General features: G+C 46.0%; 1 protein-coding gene across 2 annotated transcripts in view; it reads left to right on the forward strand.

The window, feature by feature from the left end:
* LIN9 (lin-9 DREAM MuvB core complex component) overlaps positions 1 to 25985 on the forward strand; it is a 328489-nt gene that overhangs the window by 107165 nt on the left and 195339 nt on the right. For both annotated transcript variants that reach the window (XM_069236171.1, XM_069236170.1), the window contains exons 7-8: positions 819 to 976; positions 14857 to 14990. In XM_069236171.1, the coding sequence (XP_069092272.1) occupies positions 819 to 976; positions 14857 to 14990 (292 nt within the window). The remainder of the gene's footprint in view (positions 1 to 818; positions 977 to 14856; positions 14991 to 25985) is intronic.

Raw genomic sequence — 25985 nt, forward strand, 5'->3', positions numbered from 1 at the left:
ATAGAAATGTAAGTTTAACATGGTAAAATAATTTCATTGAATTTTCTCTGACACTACATCACTAATCATGGGAACAGTTTTTCACGATAGTCGTGTGAATAACTAGAACAATGTTGCCTTCTGTCCTCTTGGGCAGAGGGGAGCATTTTTTACTTTCCATGGAATTTGTTCTTTCTGATCAAGGCAAATGACGGAGTACACGCTTGGATTATCATAACCAGAATTTGCCCTTTCTGTATCCAGGATGCCTACTTTGGCTTTCAGTTATGCAACAGGTGTGAGACACCCTCATCACCTTTCAAAACTAATAGTTATTAGCCAGGAAGAAGAGGATACATATAAATGAATAGGCTGCTTGTTTTTGTATTTATCTTCTGTTCATTCATAATCATATGCTCATTTTAACATTTGCTTCAATAGGTTTGCCCATATTAGGCACTATAAAGCTTTATAATAAAACCTTATAAAATGCTGGTTCAAATTTCTTGGGTATGCTTTCTTGGGGGTAAAACAGGATTATGTTTGCTCTCTTGGGAGAAAGGGTGAATTGAACCCACCTATGTATCTGACTGATCAGTTAAGTTCCTTGTGCAAACTCCATCTGTGTACATTCTCTGGAGTTTTGTGGGATGCAATCTGTTTTTTCTGATCTGAATAACAACTTGCTATACGTCCACAGGGGCCAAGGAACATCTAGCAGGTGTGGTAAGAATAGAGCCTTAACCCATAATGGCTGACTCAGTCCTTGGGTAAGTGTAACTACTTCTACCCAGTTTTCCATAGTTTTGCTAAAATGTGTTTTGTATGCTTCATTTTAGATGTTCATCAGCGTTCTTTGAAGAGGAGAGGTCAGCCTTACAACAGAAACGACAGAAAATCCGCCTCTTACAACAGCGGAAGGTGGCAGACATCTCACAGTTCAAAGATCTGCCTGAAGAAATCCCACTCCCCTTGGTAATAGGAACAAAAGTCACAGGTAATGTCGATAAAGTAGTTAAATGTAACCTAAAAACTCCATGACAGTACTTAAATGGAGTACTCCCTAAATGATACCTATGTGATTAAAACACTGTAACCTTTGCAGGCTAAACGCTAGAGCAACAAGAAATTGTTCTTGTGAGGGCTTCCTGTCTGTCTTTGTGACTTTACAGATTAGCAATCTGATGATCCTTCATCTGGCCAGCGTGGACAGCACCACTTGTGAAGCAGCTCAGTGGATTGCACACAGTTCAAGAGTCATTCATCACAAAATATCATTTCAACTGACTGATGTTAACATCAAACGGATTTTAATATTTTTTGACCAGTTACTTGGTTATTTGTTACAATGTCATTACTAGGCGCCTTCAATTTCTAGTCTGAGATTGAAGCAGTTTCAAGCAGGTCTACCAGAGGCAGTGGGGTTAGCCTGTGCACCCTGCAGAATCTATTGTCCTCCAACGGATGTGCATTAAAATGAAGGTTTTATGATAATCCAATTTTTTTTTCATTTTAATGTAGTTTGTTTATCTAATTCATAGATCTTTACAAATGCTACTGTGAGATTTCACCAGTTTTCATTAACAGTAATAGTTAAAAAAACAAAATAAAAAACAAACAGGGCAGCCAACTGGGGTGGGGATTTAGGGACAGTCCAACATGTGCTTGACCTAGTAAGGAACGGGAGAGAGATGTTCATAGGATTTCAGGCTGTGCGAACCGTCATCCCAGGCTCAGTTGGGACAGGCCTTTTGGTCCTCACTGCCTTACGGTAGTTGACAAGCAGTTAACATATCTGGTTACCAAGGGTCTAAGTCGAGCAGAGCATACGCCCAGAGCCCGCAAATGTATAGTAATACAGATTGACAACAAATCTACTGATCCTCCACAAGTCGAACAAGACTTTGATTTCTCATGGCATTGATTTTAGTTTGTGTGTGTGTGTGTGTGTGTGTGTGTGTGTGTGTATATATATATATATATATATATATATATATATATATATATTTATTACCAACAATTCTCCTGTTACATGCAGAAAGTTTCCAGACACCAAGTGGAGGTCCAAAAGACTTTATTCACCAATGCTTCCTCCCAGAACAACGCGTTTCAGCCGTAGCCTTGATCACGTAACAATTGAGAGTGTCTCACAAACCAACTATGTTTATTGTTTGATGTGCCCGTGTGGGAAACTGTATGTGGGCAGCACAATACACAAGGCTAAAAAGAGGGTTCTTGAACACATCCGAGCAATTCGCAATTTTGATCGAACATACCCAGTGGCAAGGCATTTCCATGACAAACATAATTGGGGATGAGAGGTTGAGTTTTGCAGTCATTGATCAGATTAAACCCAGTATTAGGGGAGGTAATGGAGAGAAGAAGATGAGGATTTTGGGATCAAAATTGATTATTAGACTCAACAACCTGAGCTCTGGGGGTTTAAATCCAAGTAGGAGATGAATGTGCATTTAGGTTAATTGAAGCTGCTGGACGTGTGTGTATATATATATTTTTTTTTCATCAGTCATTTTAATCATATTTAATTTATTTATTTTTGTGAGTTGTTTATAGAAAAAAATTCTGTGATAGATGTGACATTGTGGGTGGTGTTTTGACATGTGGTATAGAGTAAGAGGCACATATTTGTATACATGCATAGGAATTGTTGAATATCAATATAGGGCTGTCGAGGTATACTCGTATACTAAAGTGTATTTATGTGTTTAGGAATACAATGTTATCCGATATATATATTATTTTACAGTCTTGGATTATCTTTTGATATTTATAGCATTGAAAATATTTGAATATTCAATATTTAAAATGAAGGTTAGTCAAATGATTATAATTATTCAAAGGTCAATGAGAGAAACTAATGTGGATATTTTAGGAATAGAATGTTATCCAGTGAACATTGTTCTTTTAAAAATTGTTTGGGACCATTTTGGATATTAATAATATTTAACATTTAATATTTAATAGTTTATATTTATTATCGCATATTTAATGAATGCAAAAAATTGTCTTGACCATTTAGGTTACTAATAATATTTAATATGCAATATGTAGGCTATTTGTAGGATTATATAGTAATTTAATTAATGTACAAAGAGAGTAAATGATGTGGATGATTTTGTAATTGTAAGATCAATTTTGGTACAGCTTATGGGCTATTCTAGACATTCAAAGATGGTGCTGACATTTGCACACTATGTGGTAGCTGGGTGATCTGATAGTCCTTCTTTTATTGTTGTCCTTATGTGCATGTTGGGTGTGGTATATAGTTGGTTTGTGAGAGACTCTCAATTGTTACGTGATCAAGGCTATGGCTGAAACGCGTTGTTCTGGGAGGAAGCATTGGTCAATAAAGTCTTTTGGACCTCCACTTGGTGTCCGGGAACTGTCTGCATGTAACAGGAGGATTGTTGGAAATATGTGGATGGCTAGGTCCACGCCTGGACCGCTACTGAAATAGTAGCCTCGGATGTCTGGCAACGTTGGTGTTTTATTTATATATATATATATATATATATATATATATATATATATATATATATATATATATATATATATATATATATATATATATATATATGGTATATATATATATATTTATATTTTCTTTTTTTTAAGTGTTTCTCTTATTATTGTTCTTTCATTTTCCCCTTTTCGTATTCCTCCTTTCTCTAACTAACGATACCAAGCTTACCTTTGGGATAAAATTACGCCTTCATTGTACCTACAGTTTTTGTTGAATTGATGAATAATCTAACTGGAAAATCAAACACTCCATAAAAGTATTTAAAAAAAAAAAAAAAAAACTGTCAGATTGAGTGACCGTGGCCAAAGAACCTGTTACTAAGGCGCGTTGGCAGACTATCCTGGTCAGTGAAATGTTTCTCCAGGGAAATATTTCTTGCCCTTTGGTAATGAGAGAGGATGAATTCTTATTTTTACCATTTGTTTTTGTGGATAGCAGATATCAGAAAGACTTATTTCCCTTCTTCACAGAGCAAGCAGAGAACGCCAAAGACTCCCCAGTTGCTTGTTGGTGCACTGTGGGGCCCTATGGTTCTTGTGGCTACTGTGTTCCTTGAGGAATTATGGATACTCTTTTCCCAAGTAAGCTGAAAGCACACACACCACCACCACTACCTTGCTCGTCTCATGGATCAGCTGAGTATTTGCTTAGAGCAGCTCTAGTAATTAAGCATTAGTAATTAAGCATTAGTCCAGAGTAGGCCATCCATTGTGGCTCAGGTCGACCAAAATGTCATTGATCTCATTTCGTTCATAATGTTCACTGAAGGTAATGTTGGGCACCTTTATACCCTAATGTCACAGGATGCTTTCCATCATTAATTGTTCCAAAGTGCTACCTGAAGTTGCTGTCCTTGCTTTACCTCTGTCTCCCTTGCTTGATATTCTTAAGAACACACCCTGCACCCATGACACTTCCGTTCAAATTAATTTTTCTCAACTGTGCAGTGGTGGCAGCCCATCAGAGTCTTAAGAGACAGACAGCTCAACATACACTACCTCTAGCACAATAGTTTTTAGATTACTGTAGCAACAAAGGCAGAATTAAGCTAGCCTCTCTTTGGGCTGCAGCTTTATTTCCTCAAGCTCCCTTCTTGTTTCCTCCCAAGTTAAGAACTTTGTTTGTACTTTGATTATACCATGACCCTTTCGGCTGTGGTATGGAGAGTTGGTGGTATATTTTTCACAGATTAGTAGATTAAGGCCTACTTTGCCTTATATCCCTTCTCCCTGTAAGGTTTTGTTGCTGAGTGTAGATCTGAACTCCAAATTAAATTTCAGTAGCAGCCTCTGCAGGGTTTTCGGCTTGGCGGGTGATGTGCCTGCAAATGGTTCAGAATGACACATTCATTCTAATTGTAGTGTAGTGTAGCCGTACGGAGGTCTGTAGCATTAAAGAGAGTTATGCTTAACGTTAGACTCTTGTCATGCCATGAAACCTGCTTTAACTTGGGATCCCTAATGTATAAATGCTTAATCTGGCACACTTTGTCTATCAGGATCGTCTCTTCCTGCGTGTTCTGTGTTCTGAGAAGAAGGCACAAGAGATTAGTGTTTTGTCCCCTGTTTCAGTGTAAAACCTGAGGTAACTGAGCCTACTCAATTCTGGGTCAATCTTTTTGGCATTCGCTACACAAAATAACAGTTGTGTGTCCAATTTGTCATCTTCCTAAATGGCTCTCAAACTACCCTGCTTCACGTCATGTTTATAGGTTTTATTTGTATATTGTAAACCTATCTGAAAGGCAGTCTGCGCTGTACAGCCTCCAAGTCAAAGATGCAATCAAGTGAGTGAGTGAAAGCACATCCGGTTCTGAGAGTGAAAGTGAGCTATTACTTACGTCTTTCGGAGCAGGTCTCACTTTTCATCACAACAACTGTATTCTACTTGTGATAGAAATGTTCCTATATATTAATTCAAAAGTCCTCTCAATCAGGCAAAAGTCATTTGAGCAGGGGCTGACAAGAGTCCCTCGGAATGCCAAATTTAAATGAATCTTTTGGTGTGTATTGTTTGTAATATTTCTCTAAACAAATGTACTCCAGTGTTTACAACAAAGTGATAGAATGTTTTGACGGGTTTATTTTCCATGCACTATGCCACTTGAAGGGCCCTTCACAGTGATAGTCACAACTTGTAAGACATAAATCACTAGTGACACAACAGGCCAGACACATGATATTATGTACAGACTATGACTATCCTGCATTTTTAGGTCTCGGCTAGACGGCGTGTGCGCTGTCTGGAAGAGACGTGTTTACAATACAGTGGGCTTCAGCCCGCCCATAGTTAACATTTGTTTGCTCCATCGTCGCTCTTGTATCTTTCGTTCCTGTTTGCCCATGGCACACATGCGTCATGCCTCTTGTATTTAGCCCGAGAGCATGTACCAATTACGTGTATCCATCCACTGTTCCAGTTTTAGGAGCTACTTTTTTCTTATTGTTTGAGCATTCCATTCGACTGCTTATGTTTTCTCTCTTTCCGTTAACCATTCATCCTGCGCTCCATTAATGTTGCAAATATTATTCGCACAATTTCACTAAGATCAAAATCTGCTCATCCCTCTGTCTTGCTGAAGAAATCTTCCCAGAAACCCATCTGTGTGTTTTGATAAACTCCTGTTAAACGCTTAATGGACAATATGCAAATACAGAATGCTAACCACATGTTAAAAAGTGGAACAAGTAAAGTCGCAGACTCACCACACGGGTGACCTGGCTGTTAACTCACCACTGGTGCATGCACACTCTGTAACACAAGCCTCTTCATTTTATGCTTGAAAGGGCCATTGTAAAGTAATGTCATACAGAGGAGGTCATGATAATTTAGTCTCAGTTAAATCCTCAAGCTCTCTGCCCTCTTTTCAAAGTCAATGTCCCTGGGACTTGATCCAGAAGATTACACCGTGGCCTATCTCAAATACAGGAGTCTTCCAGCCATCAATTGGAAAAACAATTGACTTGAAACCACTGGGGAAATGACTGCTATTTGCTGTTCGGCTTCTTGTTAGCCGGCCGTCTGAACCTAGGATGTGTTACCTCCCTCAGCTTTTACAGACAGGCTATTTTTAGATCTCTTCAAGGCATGTTGTTTACAATCATTGGGCTAAAGCCTGCGTCTCGACTAGTCAGCGCATGCACTGTTTCTTCACCCATCGTCTCCTGCCCCTCCTAACACACAGAAAATCACTATGATGCAACCGGTGCTGACCACATCTTAATATTTTGTTCTGTGACTTTCAGCAGATGTGCTGCTATGCAACGTGGTTAAAAGACATTCACATTGACAGCACCAGTAGCTTGGGCATTGCCAAGGCCTGTTGGCTTTGGCAATGCTTGTTGCTATTTTCTATCACTTTGACATTTTGGGGCAGAGTGTTCTAGAGTTTAGCTCCCTACAGATAAACTTGCTATCCTTCCAGACTTCACTCTTAAACTTTGGCAACGAAATCTATATTCTGTTATAAGGTCTTTCACTAACAGGAAGTATTTGGCCAATGATCTAGCATTTATAACTCCTCCTTGGTGCCTCCATCAGAGGTGAAGTGTAGCAGACCTAGAAGACACCTTGCTATTTGAGTTATCTTGGGTTGGTATATTATTGTTTTCCATTCGTTATTTGAAGACAATAATTCTCCTGCATTCCCAAAGTTGGTTTAGTGCGTTTAAGCTAATGGTCACAAGTTACTTTCAGGCATCTCCATTTTCAAGTGACCTACATTTTTGGTTGCATGCTTCTTAGTCTTTTTGGTATAGCACAGTGGGTGACTGAGCTATAGTCATTTTTTAAAATACAATCCTTCAGTGCAGTGCCGTACATACTGAAAGTGTTTTCTCTCTCTCTCTCTCTCTCTCTTTCTCTCTCTCTCTTTCTCTCTCTCTCTCTCTCTCTTTCTTTCTTTCTTTCTTTAGCGCACAACACTTGAAAGTTTGCATCTTGGTGAGGGCAGAACTAGGAACTCTGGGACAGAGTTATTATCACTTCCCATAGGAAGTGGTCATATAGGGGATGTAGCGACCCCGTGGGTAAGTAGCCCCTTGGCTACTCACCCAGCGCCTCTAAATCCAGTATTTAGGGGAGCCCCTAGCACCAGGAAATCAGACCCCTGCGGACCTCAAGAAGTACATTTCAGAGACGCAAAAGGCAAGAACTGAAGACCAGTGATTGACTCTGCATCAACCCAGCCAGCCTACATTATGATTTCGAAAATTGCGAGAAAGACTCCTCGTCCTCCAGCTACTAAAGGTTCCAAAAGCCTGGGAAGACTGCCAGCCTTCACCCCAGCATAAGGATCCTCCCGTGGAGTAGCAGAGCTACTTCCCTGCGTCCTGCAGGCACCCACAAGAAAAACTGAGAGGACTCAGGACCTCCAAAAGCAGACAACGTAAAGCACCACTGCACTGGTCCCCTAGCCAGAGTCAAGGTGGGCCAATGATGCCAGCATAACCTCCAGCCCCCCAGAGGCAAAAGCCCACCTTGGTATCACCAGCTGTGGACTTCCTGACGATGCCTGCGGCCTTTGTGCAGGCCCTTCTCTGCCACGAGTGACATGGAGACAAAGACCAGATGCCTCAGGATATCTCTGCACCCATCCTCTCCATTCTGAGGAAGACAGTACCAAGGGTGTCCCCACATCTCCCAGCCTCAATGAGACCTGAGCCCACTTGTTGGCGTGGTCAGACAGACCCCCCGGGCCATGCCTGCAGCCTCTTTCTGGAGGCCCCCTCTAGCACAACCAATCTGGTGACAGAAACCCAATGCTTAAAGACACCCCTAGACCTGGTCATCCTGGCCCCAGGAGAAGAGGACCAAAGGTGTCCCCACGTCTCCAAGCATCACACCACTGGACCCCAAGTCTCTGCCTGCAGTGCCTTTCTTACCGGACCAGTTCCCCCTTGTCTTCAACGAGGCACCCGACGCTGAACTACACATCTGCACCCACCCACCCCAGTGCTGCCCGAGGCGACCTGTTGGTGTGGCTCAGGACCATGCCCCATACTCACCCTAAGTCTGTAAGACTGGTCCTGTAAGTCACTGCTGAGTACCTTTATTCCTCATTTGTTTTTCCTTCATAGGATAACATTGCAACTTCAGAAAATTGGTTAGACTTATTAAAACTGTAATTATTTCTGTTGCAAAACGCCCTTACCTGATCGTATCGATTCTGGTGCCTAAACATATATAAAGATACTGGTTATTTTTTTAGTTGGTGTGGATCTCCTTATTGAGTTATGTGTTCTATTTATTGACTGTGTGCCCATGGTAACTGTCTAACACTCCTCTCTGATAAGCCTATGGCTGCTCAACACACTACACCCTAAGAGATTGCCTTGCAATTGCTAGAGCAAGCCCCTGTCCACTAGTAAGGGAACCCCTGAACTCTTTGCACAGCATATCTCATTTTGTTGTACTGTATAAAGAGCCAGGTTCCTAAAGTTCCCAAGTTTACTTTCTTGAGAAGCGCTGTGATTGACAGCTACTCGCCACAACAAAGAAAAAGCATACAGCAAGGCCCACACGAAGATGCCACCGGTCTGCACTATTGTTTAGGGGTGGTTTGGAGGGGTGTGTGGGGAGTCGGGGGGACAGTTGCTCTACTTGTAATTGTCCTTAACTTGTAGCACTCAGTCACCACATTGGATTGGCTCAAGTGGCATTTGTGTTTGCCTATTTTGAAGATCCCACTGCCGGGGGAGATGGCCCCAACAGAGAGAACAGGTGACTAATCATTCCATATATACTCAAACACACAACCAGTCAATACACTTGCTAAAATTCATCCTACAGTTTGGTCTCCGATAGGTTAGGGAGACTGAAAGGAACGTTTATGATCAACAAGTCATAGGTACATCAAATGTTGTGCTGAAAATATACAGTGGCAAGACAACTCAGCTTGCCAAAGAGAGGACTTAAGTCCCAACAAAGGCCAACATCTACATACCGTAGGCTTGGTTTGAAAGTTTTAGGTGTTTGAAGTCCCTGCCTCCTACCAAACTTCAACCATTACCTCACAATATCCAGTTTCCCAGGAGCTGCTTTAAGATGCCATCACTCCAGTGCTTACAGAGATAATAGAAACCAGTCTTCCTAGATGCAAATCTGGGTTTTTATTCCAGGTTCTTTGCTGCTCTTAAAGGACCTTGAATGCTTGGATTGCATTCTGCCCTCCTCTCTTCAGAAATATGCAGTCCAAGAAACGTTTTAAGATGGTAACTTTAAGCAGGCCCTTGTACCTTCTTTTCTTTGAAGATTAGGTTTGTGCTTCTGAGAGGTTTATTTAATGTTCACTTTTGGATTTAGATAATTTTTATTGGCCTTTAAAATTAAATTGCAACTTACTAAAAATGTTCTGTGTTCTTTTAATGTACTGCACAAGCTGTTGCAGTCACTAAACCACACTCTGATTCACGGGGTGGTTTGGAACACAAATTGCCTCCTAGTCTAGATCCTTGTACATCAGAGCATGCAAAAAAACAAGCAAACAAAAAACAGTAGTAAGATGCCCCAAGAACCAACATAAATGCTAGAAATTCTTGAACCTTTAATGGTTTAGCATCTGCTTCAAAAATGTTTGTCCACTCCACTCTTTGCTCCTTTATTTATTTATATAATAATTAGCTGCTGCTTCTACATGTGTAAATAGGAAAGTCTTATCAGAAGCCACTTCGAAAGTGAGCTGAGGAGAGGGTACTGGCTTTGACCCTAGATTCCTCAGTGCTTTCTTCAGTTTGTGCTTCTGTTTTTTTTCTTCCCTCCTCCTCCAAGCCAGTGTTCCGGGACGGGAATATTGTATTTTTGTGGTTCTGATAAAATTCAGCTTTTTATTGTACAATTATAACTTTCAACACCCTTTCCCGCATGCATTCTGCCAAAGCACTGCCATGATGGGATTCTGGCCCTTGCCACAGATTTCAAATTCTCTTTTCGAAGTCCTCCTGCTTTTTCAAGATTTAAGGGTCTTCCGTCGGTTTCTGGATTCACCTCCTGTTGCAGAAAATCCTTGGTCATGTCTGAGAGGTTCAGAGTCTCTGCAAACTCTGGCCAACCCAAAATTCTCAGATCGTTTGAGTGCCTCATATTTTGAAGGTGTTCTGCCTTTTCCTCAATTTGTATGATGGATGACACTGCACAACTCTGAAACTGCATACTTCATTATCAAGGGATCTTCAATACTAGTCATAAGTACTGAGTAGTCCCCACACCTGCAAGTATCTTGAAGCTCTTTTAAAATTATACTTACATGTTTATCTAAGTGTATATTGCAGTACATACATTTTGGCAGCTTAAAGGCTAGACAATACAAATTGTTCCTTTTTTTCCCAACATTCTAGGGATTCTAGAGGTACCTAGAGTTTGTGGGTTCCCATGGAGGAGAACAAACAATTTGTCAAAATACAGCTGAAATTTAGTTTTTAAAAAACAAAATGGGGGAAAAATGGGCTGCAGAAGAAAGCTTGTGGTTGTCTCCCTGGAAATGGCATCAACAAAGGGTTTGCGGTGCTAAAATCACCAGCATCCCAGCTTTTAGAAACAGGCAGACTTGAATCAGAAAACCACATTTTTCAACACGATTTTGGCATTTCATAGGACATACCCCATTTTTACAATTGTTTGTGCTTTCAGCCTCCTTCCAGCTAGTGACAGAAATGGGTGTGAAACCAATGCTGGATCCCCGGAGATCTAAACATTTCTGAAAAGTAGACAAAATCCTGACTTCAACATGGGGTCATTTGTGTAAATCCTTCAAGGTTTTCCTACAGAAAGTAACAGCTAAAATAAAAAACAAATATTGAAATTGAGGTGAAAAAAGAGCCAATTCTGTCCACGTTTTCTTCTTTTTTTTAAAGCAATATACCACTACGTCTGCTGGACTCTTCTGGTTGCGGTGATATATAGGGCTTGTAGGTTTATCAAGAGCACTAAGTACCCGGAGCCAATAAAGGAACTGCACCTTGCAATGGGTTTTAGTTGTATACCGGTATACAGCAATTCATTTGGTGAAATATAGAGAGTGAAAAATAGCTATCAAGGAAACCTCTGTATTTCCAAAATGGGCACAAGCTAAGGTGTTGAGAAGCAGTGGTTATTTGCACATCTCTGAATATCGGGGTCCCCATACTAGCATGTGAATTACAGGGCATTTCTCAAATACACTTCTTTTTTTATACACTGTCTTACATTTGGAAGGAAAAAATGTGGAGAAAGACAAGGGGCAATAACACTTGTTCATCTTTTCTGTGTTCCCCCAAGTCTCCCAATAAAAATGGTACCTCACTTGTGTGGGTAGGTCTAGTGCCTGCGACAGGAAATGCAACATGGACACATCACATTTTTACATTGAAATCTGACCTGTTTTTAGCAAAGTGCCTAGCTGTGCATTTTGGCCTCTAGCTCAGCCGGCACCTAGCGAAACCTACCAAACCTGTGCATTTTTTAAAACTAGACACCTAGAGGAATCCAGGATGGGGTGACTTGTGGGTCTCTCTCCAGGTTCTGTTACCCAGAATCCTTTGCAAACCTCAAGATTTGACAAAACTATACTTTTTCCTCACATTTCGGCTATAGAAAGTTCTGGAATCTGAGAGGAGTAACACATTTCTCCCGATAAACATGGTACCTCACTTGTGTGGGTAAGTCTAGTGTGTGCGACAGGAAATGCCCCAAAACACTACGTGGACACATAAAAATTAGGGTCACCTGCATTTTTGGTCCTGGGCTCACAGCCAACCCAGACATTTCTGAAAACTAGACACCTGAGGGAGTCCAGGAAGGTGTGACTTGCGTGGATCCCCAGTATTTTCTTACCCAGACTCCTCAGCAAACTTCACATTTAGCTAAAAAGTCACATTTTCCCCACATTTGTGTGTGGGATCACCGCACCAGCACAAATTTCCTACCACCCAATGTTCCCCTCAGTCTCCTGATGAAAATGATACCTCACTTGGGTAGGTGGGCCAAGTGCCTGTGACAGGGAAGAGCCAAAAGCATGTCGAAATGAGGGGAAGCAAGTGGTTCCAAAAAGGCAGTTTGGGAAAAAAGCTGCAACACTGTTACCCCCTTCAGTTTGGGTGGGGGTTAATCATGCCCATACTGGTTGGTAGCCACCACACCACAATTTTTTTTTTTTTAAATTCCCTGGCATCTTGTAGGCTTTCTGCCCCCCCACCCTCCAGGAGTGGATTGGGGTAATTGCCCCATCTGCCCACTGGTAGGCAGACCAACTTTGTCCCCATTTATTTGGGGTGGGAGTATAGCCATACCCCCACCCTCCCCTTTTTTTTTTTTTTAATGTGCCTTGGTGTCTGGTGGGCTTTCTGCCCGTCTTGGGGGTAGATGGGCCTTACAGAAATATGCCGATCTGCCCCCAAGGGGGGGGGGGGCAGATGGCCAACAGTAGTGTGCCCCCATGGGGAGTGACCCTAGCCCAAGGGGCTGCCCCCTCAAACAAAACGCACACACACCAGTCCCTGGTGCCTAAGTGTTTTCTGCCCCCTCGGGCCAGATCGGCCTAATTAAAATAGGCCAGTCTGCACCCAAGGAGGGCAGATATGGCCTAAAATAAATTTTACCCCCAGGGGAGCGACCCTTGCCTAAGGGATCGCTCCTGATCTGTAAAAAAAAAAATATATAATAATCCCTGGTGCCTAGTGGTTTCTGCCCCCCTTGGGGCAAGATCGGTCTAAAAAAAAAGAATAATAGGCCGATCTGCCCCCAACGGGGGCAGAAATGGCCTAAAAACTATTTGCCCCCAGGGGAGCTTCCCTTGCCTAAGGGGTCGCTCTCCACATGTAAAAAATGTGTCCCTGGTGTCTAGTGGCTTCTGCTGCCCTGCCCCACCTCCCAGCCCCCTCCCCCCTCAATACGCATTGCATCCCATCATGCCCCACAGATTTAGGTAAGGTAATTTTATACAGAAATTAGACCTTTCTGTGTAACAAATTGCTGAAAACTGATGTGCTTCATGTCCGGGGAGGTGGGAGGGTTGCTTATGATTTTGATGTGAATTCCGCTGAAAGAGAACTAGTTTTAAAGATGAGTAACTTTTCCTTTTCACTTTACCCTTTTCCAGTGTGGACTCTGATTTAAAATGTTTACTGTACGCTCACTCCACCTTCTTTTTGACGTGTTTTATCCATATTTCCACTTTCTCCATTTTAGTTTTAATAGCAACAGCTCTTTATTCCATTTTATCAAATTTACTGCGCACTTTGTTTATTGATAGGCTGTTGTGTCTCTTCTTGAAATATCCTCATCCTTCTCATAGTAAGTACTTCCCCACCCCAGCCGTGCATGAATTTTAAATGAGCAGATCTGGCCAACTTTTGTTTCTTTTTTTAGTTTGCCTTTTGCCATGGCTAGTAGGGCGCTGCCGATAACTACCTGCAAGTTTTTTCCATGACCGTTGCAACAGTGGGCTTGAAGTTGTAGGATAGAAAAATGTTTTGGAAGTTAAGGGTGTATGCTTTCTATCACCTCTTGACCCAGTCCTAAGAATTCACATCCAAAGGGTTGTCTTTTGGGATCACCCATTGAAGTTCTCCTGTTAGATAGAACACAAGTGGGAATTCTCCCATAAGGAGTAGGAAGACTGCCTCCAGATGCCAAACCCATTTATCTGTGCACAGCCTCTTCCCAGGCATAGTCACCCTGCTGTCTCAGTGGTGGCCATTCATCTTAGTCTGCTGCTTGTGCCATCCCAGCTCTGTTTTGCTTTTTGCGTTCTTTGATCAGCAAAACTGGTTTGTATTATCTTGTACTCTGTTCAGTGGTGGCAACGCAACATGGGCCTCGGTTTCCTTTTATCATCTCTCTGGCAGGGGGTGACATTTTGATTGCTGACCATTGAGGGCCTGGTAGAGACTGACTTGCTCAAGGAACTCCAAGATAAGTGTCAGTGTGACCGGTCCATTAGGCCTGTACTCAGTGAGCCATTTGTCAGCCCTTTGTTTGCACCTACAAAACATAGCTAAGGTTTATGTTTGACGTTGGGGGTGGCTTTCACCTCCTGTAAACAAGGGGGTTCCACGCTGAAACATGTCAGATGTTTTTTTTTTAACACAGCATGGTGCCTTTAATTATTTAATGGATTAAAACAGTGTTCAAGCAACTATGGAGTACAAGTTTTTCCTACAAGTAAAATAAATTCTGACTGTCTTCATCCATATTGCTGCATTCACCCTGTGATTTATGTTATATAGTTATGGAAAGAGAAATAAAATACAGTGTTGGCATGCAGCATACTATGAGCATCACTGGTGCTTGGAGATGACATGCTTGTCCCTCAGTCATACAGAGGCTTTTTTTCTTAACATTACCCCTTGTTTTTTCAGCTCGGTTGCGTGGTCTCCATGATGGCCTATTCACAGGGCAGATAGACGCTGTAGACACTTTAAATTCCACTTATAGAGTAACGTTCGATAGGTCGGGACTTGGAACTCACACAGTGCCTGATTACGAAGTGCTTGTAAGTATTACAATAAACATTGTTGTATCAAATGTCTTTTAAGGGTGGCATATGCATTGCTAGCGTATATTAAATAGATTTTTTTTTTTTTTTAAACTCTATCCAGGTGGAATGTTACTTAGAGCTACGTGGATGATAGAATAAGTCTGTATTCCTTTGAGAGCAGTTAGAAGAATTTCTATCTGACTAGAAGCTTGATTCACTTAATCCTCTAAAATTGTTAATTCTTGAAATCCCTGTAGTCCTTTTATCACAACTTTACTTTCTGGCAAATTTGTATTTGAAATGTTCTTGATTTGTGAGCGATATTGCTCCACACGTCAGTTGTTCCAAGGTAGCATCTCCAGTATTAATTTGCAGATCGATGATGAACAGATGCACAGTCACATTTTATGCTTGACTTATTACTATGCAAATCATATTGTTCATACATGAGTTTATTTAAAGAAGACGAATGTTTTGTGCTAACACATGGGAAAAATCTATACAATATATTGACATGCACAACCTACCATTCTATTGACCTCTTGCTTATCTAGAGATGCCACAAGAGCAGTGTTAAAACTAATTGTTTTTGTTACAATCAAAACTGTGACCTGAATGTGAAGAGAGACCAATTTTGTTGGGAAAAGAGACAGAGTGCCTTGTTTCAGCTTATAAGCTTGCCTCTGCTTCTGTTAGTAACTCACTTCCTAGCTTTGTGGGTGGGCATGCATGCTTAGACTGCCAGTGTGTTATCCCTTCCCTTGTGACTGAGTTAGAACATGCAACTAGTCTTAAGGCTCACAAAATCTTGGTTCTCCTCATGGAGGAGCAAAATATGCACACCCCCTCTGTCTTATGAAGTATTTATTTGTAGTTGCAAAGGACTCTGGCGCTTCTCAGTCCTTCTTTTGCCCTCAGATCAGTGCCACATATGTTCACTAATTGCAAATCTTTTATCCAGGTAAGGGAATCCCATGTACCCATACTTGGCAATTGAGACTTGTAGGAAGATGGCCTGGTGGGGCGTGGCTAGGCCGGCCAGGATGGCGGCCGCTTAATTCATCGGCTCCCATGGGGCCTCTCATTTATCTGCAAAAATGAGCCCCACTCCTGGGCCATAGCCGGACGCGGCTGGCGCTGAGGACAGACAGCGGAGCGGATTCCCGGACTCCGAGACCCTCCTGGAGGAGAGTTACAGAGCGGCGTGGTTGAGGCCCGGGGAGGGGGGGTCTGAGGCCGGGGGCTCGAGTGCCGGTCTCCCTGGCGGCGGCACGGCAGTGTGAAGGAGCGACTGCTCCGGCAGTGCGACCCCCTTGATAGGGGGTGAAGACACATCATCCCGGGCTAAGGCGTGGCGTGCCCGGACGGCCTTAGCGGGTCTGAAGAGTGGTGCGCTGCGCCCATGGGGGTGACGGAGGCGGGAGCCTTGCTCGGGCGGGCCGCGCAAACGACGCTGGGACTGTGAAGGCCCCCAAATTTTCTTCAGGAGAGGGGCACGGGGGCCCCTAAGCGCCCCAGGCCCTCCTGGCTGTCCCAGGACATCGGGGTGCGACGAACCGGGTGCTCGGAAAGAGGCGGGTCACTGTGGATCCGACTTGACCACAGGGCCCAGACTCAGCTGCACATAAAGAACAACAGACGTTTTGGGCACACCAACGAGGCACTGGAGGACCTTGGGTCATCAGTAAAAGAGCCTTGCGGCCCCGTGTGGGACGTGACTATTGAGGGCTAAGCAGAGTGGGGCCCAGTGCTGAACCTGGAACCAACTGTAGACGGACGCGGCCGGCCCCGGAGGGCCTCCGCATAAGGGCAGTATATACAGGAGAACACGCCTTGTATAGTCAACCGGAGGAACCTGCGGAGGGTCGACGGGACACTGCCGCACCGGTAAAAGAACCTGAACTGGGCGCGCTGGAACCGGAGGTAACGGGAGCAGCCAGAGTTGTGGCTGGGGCCTTAGGCATCGTAGAGGTCCCGGGCCACCCTGTGCTGATGACCTCTAAGAGCTGACGCGGGAGTAAAGCGATGGAACGCGCCACTATCGCTGACCGCAGTGGAGGGGACCCACAAGACCTCACGCAGACCAAAGTACAAGACCCCCTGGACAAAATATTGGGTGCAATTGAGGACACAAAAGCAACTTTACAGCATGATATTAACCAGGTGGCGGTAGAAATGGGCCTTCTGCGGGCGGACCACCAGAAGCTTGTAGATAGTCAAGGAAACTGAGACCACGCTAGCCGACCTCACACAGAGACAAAAGGAACTAGAAGCCTCGGTACTGAGCCTCACAGACAGAGTGACACGTCTGGAGCGCAGGGAAGAAATCGAAGGAACAATGTAAGAGTGGTAGGACTCCAGGAAGGAGCAGAGGGCACAAATATGATGGAATTCCTTGAGTAATGGCTGCGCACCGTGGTAGCACCGGGACAATTGACACCATTCTTTACATTGGAGAGGGCACACCGGGTCCCCTCCAGGCCCCTGGCTCCTGGAAGACCGCCTCGCGCAGTGGTTGCCAGGCTACTCCCACTATAAAGACAGAGACATTCTGCTCCAGAGAGGCGGGACCATTTAAGGTGGTAAATGGAGAAGTAACTCTTTTCCCAGACTTTACCATGGACGTCCAAACTAAGAGAGCGTCATTTATGGCAGTGAAGAGGGCCCTCAGAAACGAAGGCATCCAATACTCACTCCTCTTCCCAGCAAGACTGAGAGTGATAATGGAGGACAAGACCACATTCTTCCAGAATCCAGAGGAGGCATGGGAGTGGCTAGAGACCCGTGGAGCTCGAACAGGGCGGCCCCCGAAACCGGATATCGCTGAGAGAAGGACACAGGGAACTTCCCGGGGGCGGCGTCGCCGGGCCCGCCTCCAGTCTGGGCCGACAAAAGCCCAGAAGGAGTCTGGGAGGACAGATGCCTTGAGAGCGGCGGCTTCTATGGGCAGAGAAGTATCTCCTCCAGAGAGCAACGAGAGAGACTCGGATCGCACAACAGTTTCATCAGTGGACGGCTCCGGTTGCTCCGGGCGGCCCCCGAGGGTGACCCCGCAGACTGTGGACGACCTGGGGTAACTGTACGTGATCAGGTCCAGAGGTGGGGCACATGGAGTACGTAGTGGGCCCCGACGGGCACGGTCCCACCCCCCTACCGGCTTCTCGTCCACTCAGACTGGCGAGAACTATATTTGCTTTGATGACAGAGTTGCACTGTTTATTTGGGCTGTCTTCATTCCCGAAGGCGCCCTGGGGATGGGGAGTTGGGGTTTTCAATTTTGAGTTTTGATGGCACCTGGGGCCAGCGGATTACATCTAAGCAGCATAAGATGGTAGGTGGAGGGGTGTGGGATACCGAGGGTGGTGGGTGAGGCCGTAATTCCTTTGATGTTTTTCTATGACAGACTATAGTTTCCTAACGTGGAACATAAGAGGGATGGGGTCACCAACTAAAAGACACAGAATATTATCTTATCTAAAGAGGAGAGGCATACATGTAGCGATGCTGCAGGAGACCCACCTAACTGCCATAGAAGTGGAAAAGCTAAGGCGCAGATGGAGAGGGCAGGTGTTCGCTACTAAATACTCCGCGTATGCTAGGGGAGCGCTGGTTTGGGTGCGGGCAGGTGTCCCCTTCAAGGTGGTTTCTACCGAAGTAGATCAGGAGGGCAGGTTCGTACTGGTGGAAGGGAAACTCCATGGGGTCCCATTGGTACTGGGAAGTATTTACGCCCCCAATCAGGACCAGATTCCCTTCATGCAACGCTTGTCGAGCTGCCTCACGCGCCAACAATACGGGGAGTTATTGCTGGGGGGGTACTCCAATAGCATAATAAACATAGGCTCAGACCGCTCCATTCCGCCATTACCAGGAGCAGCAGTTCACAAAGTGGCCCAAAAACTGTGGGGATGGATGCGTGATTGGGGACTGATTGACGTTTGGCACGAACAACACCCGGATGACAAGGACTACTCATATTATTCAGGGCTACACCCCATATACACCAGGATAGACAGGGTGGTGTGCTCTGCCGCCCTAGCACGGGGATGACCCATTCAGAATACTTGGGACACACAATATCTGACTTCAACCCCCTGTTTCTCAATTGGAGAGTAGTCGAGGATAGGCCTCCCATACCGCTGTGGAGACTATCACCAGCCGCACTCGAGGACCAAGCATACAGAGAAACGCTCCGTACATTCCTGGCAGACCACATTAAAATTAATAAGGGATCTACCACTTCTAGGCACATAGAGTGGGAAACACTTAAGGTAGCTACAAGAGGTTACAGTATAGGGCAAACAGTGGGGATTAAGCGCACCTTAGAACGCGAACTGACCAAACTAGAGAAAACCATACATGAGGCGGAAAAGGAAGGGATCAAAGGCACACCGAACCAAGAAGAATATATGCAGGCAAGGAGGTCCCACTCCCAGGTAGAGGAACAGCTCTGATGCCATTGCACGCAGAAATATTTAGTGTCCATACCAGCTGAAGAGGGTAGGGCAGGTAAGCTATTGGCCTGGCTGATGAGGCCGGGCAGGGAGGGATCCCCCATCGTGAGCATACAGGATATGAAAGGCGAGCACAGATTGAGACCTGGCCCCATAAATTATGCCTTCAGGGACTATTATACTTACCTGTACCGGAGCCCCGATCAGGTTGAGGAAGGGCGACTAGATAAATTCTTACGATCGCTCCCACTGACTGTCTTGACGCACGATGGAAGGGGCGAACTGGGGGGACCGGTGACGGTAGAAGAGGTGAGGGAGGCTATCACACAGCTGGCCCCTAGGAAGACAACTGGCACAGACGGTTTCCCAATGGACTTTTACAAAAAGTACATGGCGCTGGTGGCGCCCCAGCTGGTGGAACTATATGCAGAAGCTCTGCGCCACGGTCAGCTGCCAGACTCGCTTAGAGAGGCACTGGTGGTACCCCTACCCAAACTGAAATCAGGTGAGGCATCAGTCACTCATTTTCGCCCGCTATCCATGCTGAATAGCGATTTTAAAATCCTCAGTAAGATCCTGGCTAATCGATTGCTCCAGCATATACCAATGCTGGTCCACGCTGACCAGAATGGGTTTGTCCCGAACCGTAGTACGTCGCTGAATCTCAGACGCCTCTTTGCCATATTGCAGATGCCTAAGACGGAGAGACTCCCAGCGGGTACGCTAATAGCAATTGACTTTGAGAAAGCTTTCGACTCAGTCCGATGGGACTATTTACGAACAGTGATGCTCAGGATGGGGCTAATGGAAGAGTGGGTGAGATGGGTGGACCTGCTGTATACATCCCCACTGGCGCGAGTGAGAACTGGAAAGACGATCTCAGAGCCCTACACCATATACAGAGCCACCAGGCAGGGTTGTCCGCTGTCACTACTATTATTTGCCCTGGCTATTGAGCCCTTGGCGGCTCAGTTTCGGATGTAGGGAGCGTGCAAGGGAGTGGAATGGGGCAAACCGAGCACATAATCTCACTCTATGCCGACGACATCCTAATCTGTCTCAGAGACGGGGAGACAGAACTGCCTTTGGCACTACAAATATTGGACTGCTTTGGGGGTATGTCGGGGCTACGCCTAAATAGGAGCAAAGCGTTAGTCTTCCCTATCACGGCAGGATGTGGCCGCCCCTCTCCGTGCCCCTGGGACGTGGTGTGGGCACCACATACCATCAAATACCTGGGTATACAAGTGTACCACAACGTCAAAGATCTCCAAGATGGGAAGTTGGGGAAAGCGCTCTCCTCCCTCCGGACCTCGGTTAGGTTCTGGCTGACACTGAAATTGCCGATAATGGCCAGAATATCATTATCTATGATGGTTATGCTGCCCCGCCTCCTTTACTATTTCCTTAACCTCCCAGTGTCGATCCCGGCGTCGTGGTTTAGGGAGTTGAATACCTTGCTCAGGGAACTGGTATGGGACGGAGGCCGAAGGCGCACAGCGCTCAGAGTTCTCTGCAGACCAGCGCTTGAGGGAGGACTTGGTGTCCCAGACTTCGAATTCTACTATCTGGCGTGCCAGTTACAGTGGGTTTCCAGGTGGATGGCGGGAGGAGGCCGACTGGACAGATGTATCACCAGTGGCGAAACGAACCGCAATGAGATCATAGCGCAGATGATACACTGTAAGGTAGAACCCCAAGAAAAAAGTAAAATGACGGAAGTAGCGCTGGCCTGCTGGAGAAGATGCGCACGTCGGGTGGGTGTAGGGCTGGCTTACTCGCAGGGACTACCATTATCAGTACTTCTACTGGACACAGCGGGCGGGAGCCAGAAGGGTGTCGGACTAAGTGCATGGGCGAAAGCAGGGGTGGAGACAATTGGGGACCTCTTCTGTGATGGGGTGTTGAGGCCATTCACTGACGTGATGGATAGCGGAGGGGTACCGAGTGGACAGTTCCTCCTGTATCAGAGGTTGACACATAATTTAATGTAGCATTTGGACATGGTTAATGCGGAACCCGCCACACACCAAGTGCTGCACCTCCTGCTGACAGCAGGAGACGATGCTCACTTAATAACTAAGCTATATAAGACACAATTCGGAAGCGTATTGGACCCACTACAACTCCAAAGGGAAAGATGGGAGAGGGCCTTGGGCAGGGATCTCACAGACTCTGAATGGCGGAAGGGACTAGCACACCCACGGGGGGTATCGAGGAACACACGACTAAGATATATCCAATTATTTACATAGGACGTACCTTCCGCCACATAGACTGACTCTAATATACGGAGGAACCCCCAAGACATGCCCCAAATGTAGCTAATTGGACGCTGACTTTGACCGCATGGTATGGCACTGCCCCGATACTCTGAGGGGCTGGGGAGCAGTGGTGTCCGAACTGAAAGAATCGCTCGAGACAGAGGTGACCCAGACCCCAGCTATGTGTCTGTAGGGCTTGAAAACGGGCTTAGTAATGGGGAGGGTAAAGGAATGCTTCCTGGATCTGGCGCTGGTTCTATTTAGGAGATTAATAGCGCTTGGCTGGGGATCACCCAGGAGCCCTTCCCTGGATGAATGGAGACGAGACGGGTTGAAATGGGCCAGAGCTGAATTACAAGCCCTACAGTGTGAAGAGGCGCAGGGCCTGAGATTGACACCCATTGCTCCGGAATGGGAAGAAATACTGATAAAGTGGGAACATATAGTTAAGGGAGAGGGAGACACTGAGGCGGGGACGGCTGACATGTGAGGTATGATGTTGAGATACAGAGGACACAAAATTGTAAGACAGGCCATGTGAACTGAGAGGGAGGGTCAGGACCACGGTGGATGGGAGAAATATAATAAGAAGCCAGAACGTGATACAGGCCTCCACAGATCCCGTATCGATTGGGCTCGGAGGGTAGTAGGGCAACGTCTGGGGGGGGGGGGGACCCCTGACACACACACACTGAGAGTCAATCTAGGGATAAAGATGGCGTTGAGAGCCGGGCCACTTCCCTGGTGCTGGTCCACCCCAACATCTTACAGCAACTATCCTTAGCATGCCCCCATGCGCGCCATCATGTTAATATGTTGTTAAGAGTTTGGTTTAGATAATTGGAAGGGGAAGGGGGGGGGGGGAAGCATGATACATGACAGATGCCACTAGGGGATGCTACACCCAAGTACACGGCAGAGAACGTGCAATAGCGAAGCACAGACATAGGGATAAGGTAACATAAATAAGACAAATGATGGACCCCAAAATGTCTACTGGGGAAGCAAGTAACGTTGGCAAATGATATGATAAGAAACTGTTGATATCATGCTGTTGTCTGTATTTACTCCACGACAAAATGTGAATAAAAACAATAGGTAGATGGCCTGGTGTGTAGTGGGTACCTAGGGTACTTACACCTTATACCAGGTCCGGGTATCTCCTATTAGTGTAGTGTAGGCAGTGTCTAGAAGCCAGGCTCTGTAGAACTGGCTGTGGATGAGCAGCCAAGGCTTATCTAGGAGACATGCAAAGCAATAGTACTGTAGTCACACAACACACCCATGAAAAGAAAACACTCAGTGTTACAAAAATAAAGATACCTAAGTTTAGTGACCCAATACCAAAAAGTACTAGAGAGGCAACCCTCCAATAGGAGGTAACATACTAAATATATACACTAATTACCAGAAATAGGCATAGAAAGTGATAGATAACAGTGCAAATGCAGTTAGACAATAGTGATCCTAGGGGAGCCCAAACCATATTCAAAAAAATGGAATGCGAACAAAGGACCTTCACCTAGGTAATGGGATGTGTAGAGAGGAGCTGGGGTAATAGGAAACCCCAAAGGTAAGTACAACAGTGGCCCCTGGCGACCAGGAGGAAAGGAGTAAATTACTAGATTTTCCCCAAACCACCCAAAAGGAAGAAAATGAAGAAAATGCAACACCCAGACAAGACTGCAAGAAACCAGCGATTTATTCCTGAAGAGGAAGACCTGTGGCAGAAGGGGACCAAGTCCAGAAGTCACAGAGTAGGAGCTACAACCCACCTAGCTGTGGATGCAAGAGTTGGTCGACAGTGATGTGAAGGTCAGCACTGCAGCCCTGGTGTCGGTGAAAAGTTCCTGAGAGATGCAGATGACGTCCCATGCTGGAAGAAGAATTGCAGTCGGGCGTTGGTGCAAGAATTCCACCAGCAAGCCTTGGCAAAGGCAAATGTCAAGGTTGGCGGAAAGTAGAGCTGCCGGGGACCAGCAGGTCCCAGGAGGACTCAACCCAGGAGGGGGAGCCAGAGAGGACCCTCAGCAACAGAGTCCACAGGACCCGAGGCAGCACCCACAGGAGTCCCACAGAATGGGGATACAGGAGTCTCAGAAGAGCCCACGCAGCACAACTGGAGAAGGGTCCCACGTTGCGGGAGAACCACGCAGAGGGTTTTGCGTTGCAGGAAGGAGTGCTGGGGGCTGGAGCTACATATAGCCTGAAGATCTCTTGGAGGAGATGCAAACAAGCCTTGGCAGCTGCAAGAGACGTGGTGCACTGGAGTACTGTCCTGCGTGGGAAGGCAAGGGCTTACCTCCACCAAAGTTGGACAGCTGGCAGAGAGGACCAAGAGGACTACTCTGGACCACCACCCGTGATGCAGGATCCATGCAGCACAGGATTAGAGGAGATCCACGCAGCCGGTCGTAGTTGCAGTAGGTGCCTGCAGATGCAGGGGAGTGACTCCTTCACTCCAAGGGAGATTCCTTCTCGTGCAGACTCCAGACTTGCCACCCTCAGAGGATGCACAGCCGGGGAAATGTTGCAGAAGCTGGAAGGAGCCGTGGAAACAATGTTGCAAGAAGAGTCTTCTTCGTGGATGCAGATTGTTGGTTCTTGGAGGGTCGGTCGCGGTTCCAGTGGCTAGAAGTCGAAGTATGGTTGCAAAGGTGTCCTGCTGGAGTCTTGCAAGCCGAATCCGAGGACCCACCCAATGGAGAGACCCTAATTAGCTGTGAAAGGGGGATTGGTCACCTAGCCAGGTGAGCACCTATCAGAAGGGGGTTCTGACATCACCTGCCTGACCTGGCCTCTCAGATGCTCCCAGAGTTCCCTGTCAACCTTGAATTCAAGATGGCAGAACTCAGGGACCCTCTGGAGGCGCTCTGGGCGCCTCCCCTGGGGCGGTGATGACTAGGGGAGTGGTCACTCCCGTTTCCATTGTCCAGTTTCACGCCAGAGCAGGAACTGGAGGTCCCTGAACTATTTTAGACTGGTTTATGCACGGAGGGCACCAAATGTGCCCTTCTGAGCATACCAGTGGCCTGGGGAGGCTACCTCGCCCACGCCATATAACACCTATTTCCACAGGGAGAGGGGGTTACCCCCTCTCCCAAAGAAAATCCTTTGTTCTGCCTTCCCCTGGGCTTGAGCTGTTCAAGCAGCAGGACAGCAGAAACCTGTCTGAGGGGTGGCAGCAGCTTGGGCTGCCTGGAAAACCCTGAAAGACTGGTAGGAGCAATGTTGGGGGTCCTCTATGGAGCCCCCCCGGTTGCATGGAATCATACTTCCAATACTGGCAACAGTATTGGGGTATGATTCCCACATGTTTGTAACCAAACATGCCAAGGTTCAGCGTTACCATTATGTAGCTGGACATAGGTTGTAACTTATGTCCAGTACACGCATAAAATGGCCTCCCTGCACTCACAAAGTCCATGAAAATGTCACTGGAGTTCACGGTGCACCTCTGCTAGTGCAGGGGTGCCCTCACACACAGGTACTTGAACCCTGCCCTCTGGGCTAGGAGGGCCTGCCATAGGGGTGACTTATAGAGACCTGGTGCACTGACCTATGGTGAAAAAGGGTGCATGCACCCTTTCATGCAGGCTGCACTGGCGGGCCTGCAGAGCACTTTGCATGGGCTCCCCATGGGTGACATAATACACGTTGCAGCCCATGGGGATACCCTGGTACCCCAAAGCCCTGGGTCTGATATACTAGGGACAAACATGGAGCCACCAGTATGGCAAATGTGGGGTGAAAATTGTACAAGTTACCAAGTTAGAAGGGAGGGAGCATAATCACTGGGGTCCTGGTTAGCAGGATCCCAGTCAACACAGTCAAACACACTGACAACAGGCAGAAAATGGGGGTTACCATTCCAAGAAAGAGGGTACTTTCCTACAAGACTCCATCTCTATGCTAATCTGAAGTGACTATCCAAATTTGTCTAGAGCGTTTCTGAAATAGGCTTTACAGTAAACATGCCAAAATCCAACCTGTGACTGCTTTTTTTTATTCTGGGAAAAGAAGATTAATGCCACAGCCAGAAGGATATCACTGGCAGACAACAGACTTCAGGGATTTACTGCCATGGCTGGAGATCTAATATTGGCATTAGCAGTCACTTACTGGAAGTTGTGGGCACGGTGGGCTTAATGTCAGTCATACTAATTATCCCATTCTGCACACTGAGAGTGAGTGACTTAGGATGACATGTATTTTAAATTTGGGCAATAGGCTGGGAAGACCAGGTTATTGTAACACAAGCGATATAAGCACAAGTGATAGATCAGTCAGCA

The sequence above is a fragment of the Pleurodeles waltl genome, chromosome 5 (assembly GCF_031143425.1).
Source record: "Pleurodeles waltl isolate 20211129_DDA chromosome 5, aPleWal1.hap1.20221129, whole genome shotgun sequence".
Taxonomy (NCBI): domain Eukaryota; kingdom Metazoa; phylum Chordata; class Amphibia; order Caudata; family Salamandridae; genus Pleurodeles; species Pleurodeles waltl.